This window comes from Mastomys coucha, unplaced genomic scaffold (genome assembly GCF_008632895.1).
Source record: "Mastomys coucha isolate ucsf_1 unplaced genomic scaffold, UCSF_Mcou_1 pScaffold20, whole genome shotgun sequence".
Lineage (NCBI taxonomy): Eukaryota > Metazoa > Chordata > Mammalia > Rodentia > Muridae > Mastomys > Mastomys coucha.
In genome coordinates, this window is record NW_022196903.1 from 117,610,438 (window position 1) to 117,614,979 (window position 4,542).

At 48.0% G+C, this 4,542-nt stretch overlaps 1 protein-coding gene across 2 annotated transcripts in view; it reads right to left on the reverse strand.

Annotated features, from left to right (window-relative positions):
- Nucleotides 1-4,542, reverse strand: part of Ptpn6 (protein tyrosine phosphatase non-receptor type 6) — a 19,929-nt gene that overhangs the window by 1,726 nt on the left and 13,661 nt on the right. For both annotated transcript variants that reach the window (XM_031383356.1, XM_031383357.1), the window contains exons 10-11: nucleotides 2,448-2,579; nucleotides 2,160-2,314 (exon numbers count right to left, since the gene is read on the reverse strand). In XM_031383356.1, the coding sequence (XP_031239216.1) occupies nucleotides 2,160-2,314; nucleotides 2,448-2,579 (287 nt within the window). The remainder of the gene's footprint in view (nucleotides 1-2,159; nucleotides 2,315-2,447; nucleotides 2,580-4,542) is intronic.

The window sequence follows — 4,542 nt, forward strand, 5'->3', positions numbered from 1 at the left end:
GAGAGGAGACAAAGCTAGGGACAGTTCCCTGGCCAACCAACCTGGCGGTGATGGCACACGCCTTTAATCCCAGCACTTGGGAGGCAGAGGCAGGCGGATTTCTGAGTTCGAGGCTAGCCTGGTCTACAGAGTGAGTTCCAGGACAGCCAGGACTATACAGAGAAACCCTGTCTCGAAAACCACCCCCCCCCCCAAAATAAGGTGGAAAGCCTGGTGTGGTGGTGTACACTGTTAATCCCAGTACTAGGAGATAGACACAGTGGACTTCTGTGAATTCAGGACTAGCCTGGTCTACCTAGCAAGTTTCAGGCCACTGAGAAATACAGAGACATTATAACACACACACACACACACATACACAAGACAGAGAGTCATAGAGGAACACTTAGACTTCTCTGGCTTCCACACACAACATATACATACACAGAGTTACATTTGGGTTAGGGTGTGGCTCAGTGGTAAAACATGTGTTTAACATGCTTAAGGCCCTGTGGTCCCATCCCCATCAACATATACACATACAGACAGACAGACACAGAGACAAAGAGCAGAGGTGACATTTAAACTTTCTCTCTGTGGAACTTCATTTCTCTTTTCTTCAACATGGCAGACAGGTAAGGGCTGGCCTAGCACACACAGTGGAGAAAGTGCAGTAGCAGGCCTCCCTTTGCCTAGGTGCTCCACCACCCTTGGGCAAACAGATGGTGCAGACCCCAGACCCACCTATAGCCCGGTCCATGCGACTGGTGCCACAAACTGAGCTGTCTAATTTCAAACCCAGATTGTCAAAAATAACACCCCCATACCACTTCCTTCCTGTGATTTCTAAATAAAGGCCATGGGGATTTCAAGAAGTACGTGAATAGGGAGGGGTGGCAGACAGGTTCGTGGGGATGAGCTGCCCCAAGATGGTAGAGGGCAGAGTTTGGCCCCCAAGACAGTATGGGAGGGGTACTTCCAGCCCAGCTGCAGGTCAGTCATTAGTGTGGAGGAAAAGGAGGAGGAGTCCGAAGTGCCCACAGGCCTGGTATTACAAGGCCAGGCTAGGAGGAAGACTAAACGGCTTCCTGTTTCCCCATGTCGGACACAAGGAGCCATCAATGGCACACACAGAAACACACATGCACAGATACACACAGAGAGACATACAGACACAAAAACTTTTTTTTTTAAAGACAAGGTGTTTAATCCCAGCACTAGGGAGGCAGATCTCTGTGAGTTCAAGGCCAGCCTAGTCTACAAAGCCGACTTCCAGGACAGCCAGGGCTGTTACACAGAGAAGCCCTGTCTGGGGGTAGCGGGGCAAGGAGCAAAAAAAAAAAACAAAAACAAAAACAAAAACTAGACAATTCTTATTTGTATTGCTGAGAACTCCTGATTCTTCTGTCTCAGCCACTCAGAATGCTGGGACTATAGGCTTATGCCACTATACCCAGCAATGAGTAGTAAGGAGAGAAACCCAAGGTCAGAGAAGTTAAGTACCTTGCCCAAGGTCACACAGCTAGTAATAAGCAAGTGGCCTCTGTCAAAGAGCCCTTACTTGTTGTCCCCCACCAACCAAGGCAAGACCATCTCATCTTAGGACCTCTCCCTACGCTAACCTCTCCACTAACCTCCTCTTACCTAGCCACAGAGCCATAAATGGCCACAGGGGAGGTGGCAGGCCCACACTGACCCCAGACAGAAGTTGTGAAGGTGGCTGAGAAAGAAATGGGAACAGCAAGTCTGTAACCCTGCTGTAACAGCCCAGTCTGCCCTGCTTAGGGCTGGTGACCAGGCCAGCTGCAGAGTAGGCCTGGAGCAGCGAGGGAGCCCAGAAGCTGGGGTCAGGGGAAGCTCTGGGTGAGTTCCTATCCACACTGCCACCGGCAACCCACAGTGCTGACTCAGCATTGTTCCTTGTCTGTTAGTTTAATTTTACATGTGTGGGTGTTTTGCCTGCATGCGTGTTTGTACACCATGTGCACACAGTACCCTTGTAGGCTATGAGATGGTGTTGAATCCCCTGGGACTGAAGTTACAGAAGGGTATGAGTCACTTTGTAGGTGCTGGAAATCAAACCAGGTCCTCTGGAAGGGTGGCTCAGAGCTCCTAACAGCCGTCTCTGTAGCCCCCAGCTGCTGGGTTTTTTTACACTAACTCCACATTATGGTGCTCACCTGCAATGCACAATGATGGGCCCTGCATGAGGCAAACTTTCCTGTCGCTGGTTGATCTGGTCCAGGAAGCTGAGAACACCCCCAGGTTCACTGGGAACCCCATGGTCAGGCCAGCTCAGGTACTGGTAGTGCCATATCTCCCGAACAAGGTCCCCCTAGGCCAAGGACAAAGAGGTAATGCCTGTTGCTTCCACACAATATCTTTGTCCTTGTCCTCCCCTCCACCCCACAGACTAGAAAATAAATCAAGGAAAGGTTCCCGAATGTGCAAGGCCTGGGGACACTCACATTGTCCAGTGGGGAGATCTGTAATGTTCGAAGTTTGTATTCTGCTGTGTCATGCTCTCTACAGTTGGTCACAGAGTAGAGCCCATAGACACGCTGAGTGCCCACCTCCGGCCAATATGGGACGCATTTGTTCTGAAAAGAGAGCGGGAAAGGATAAAGTACAGAGGCGGGGCTCTGGGGCTCCTTCTGTGCCCCAAGACATAGATCTGAATATTGTTTTTGAATGTATATATAGACATACACATTATGGGGGTGTACATGTATATATACATACATACATGGGATGGTGTGTATATGTGTACAGATACATACATGGGGGATGGTATGCATGTGTGTACAGATAAATACATGGGGGGTGGTGTGCATGTGAGTGCAGATACACACATGGAGTATGGTGTATATGTGTGTACAAGCCGGGCAGTTGATAAATACATGGGATGGTGTACATGTGTGTAAAGATACATACATGGGGTGGTATGCATGTGTGTATAGATACATACATGGGGGATGGTATGCATGTGTGTACAGATACATACAGGGGGGATGAAGTGCATATGAGTGCAGATACATACATGGGGCATAGTGTATATGTGTATACAGATACATACATGGGATGGTGTGCATGTGTGTACAGATACATGGGGGTGGTATGCATGTGCATGTATATATAGATACATACATGGGGGATGTTATGCATGTGTGTTCAGATACATACATGGGGGGATGGTGTGCATGTGTGTATAGATATATTCCTGAGGGATGGTGTGTAGGTGTATACAGATACATACATGGGAGATGGTGTGTATGTGTATATAGATACATACATGGGGGATGGTGTGTATATGTGTATAGATACATACATGGGAGGATGGAGTGTATGTGAGTACAGATACATACATGGGGGGACAGTGTGCATGTGGATGATGTTGTGAGTCATCCTCTATCACTCTTCCACTGTATTCATTGAGGTAGTGTATCTCATCAAACCCAGAGCTCACCAATATAGCAAATCCTGCAAGCCAGCTTGCTCTGGGAGTCCTCTGTATCCTCCTTCCAAAACTGGGATTGTAGGGATATGCCCTCTGCCCCACTCCCCCAGAATGTACAAGGATTTCCGAGGATCTGAACTTCCATCCTCACGCTTTCAAGGCAAATACTTAACCACTGAGCCTTCTCCCCATCCCTGACTTGAGGATGTTTGTTAAAAGAAGGGATGAGCCAGCTCAGAAGCAGCCCTGGGTTCTGGCCTCAGGCTAACCACTGCTAGGTAGGACCTGAGCAATCATCTTACTTAATAATGCATTCAGTGGGACTGGAGAGATGGCTCAGTGGTTAAGAGCACTGACTGCTCTTCCAGAGGTCCTGAGTTCAATTCCCAGCAACCACATGGTAGCTCACAACCATCTGTAATGGGTTCTGATGCCCTCTTCTGGTGTGTCTGAAGACAGCTACAGTGTACTTACATATAATAATAATAAAAATAATAATAATAATAATGCATTCAGTGACCACTGAACCTGTACTAATCAAGTAAGAGGCAGAGAGGATGAGGGAGGGAGAGGATATGTGAGAAATGTTTGTCCTGGGACACATTACAGAGTGGGGCTGGCTGGGCGGTGGTGGCGCACACCTTTAATCCCAGCACTTGGGAGGCAGAGGCAGGTGGATTTCTGAGTTCGAGGCCAGCCTGGTCTACAGAGTGAGTTCCAGGACAGCCAGAGCTACACAGAGAAACCCTGTCTCAAAAAAACAAACAAACAAAAAAAAAGAGTGGGGCTGAGGATGAAACCCAGCGTTCATGCTGGACAAGTGCTCCTCCACTGGGCTACATCATCACAGCTGAGCATATGGCACTCAGGAGGGTTGGGTGTGTAGGAACCACAGTGTATAGTGGAGACTATCTCAGGCCTTAGTTTCCCAACATGCACTGGGCCTTTGTCAAAGATGTCCTATTCTATATAGGCATCTGATCTTGCCTTTACATTTAATTGTGTGTGTGTATGTATGTGTATATGCGTGTGTGTGTGTGTGTGTATTTATGTGTGTATGCATGTATGTGTATATGTGTATTTATGTGTATGTGTGTATATGCATG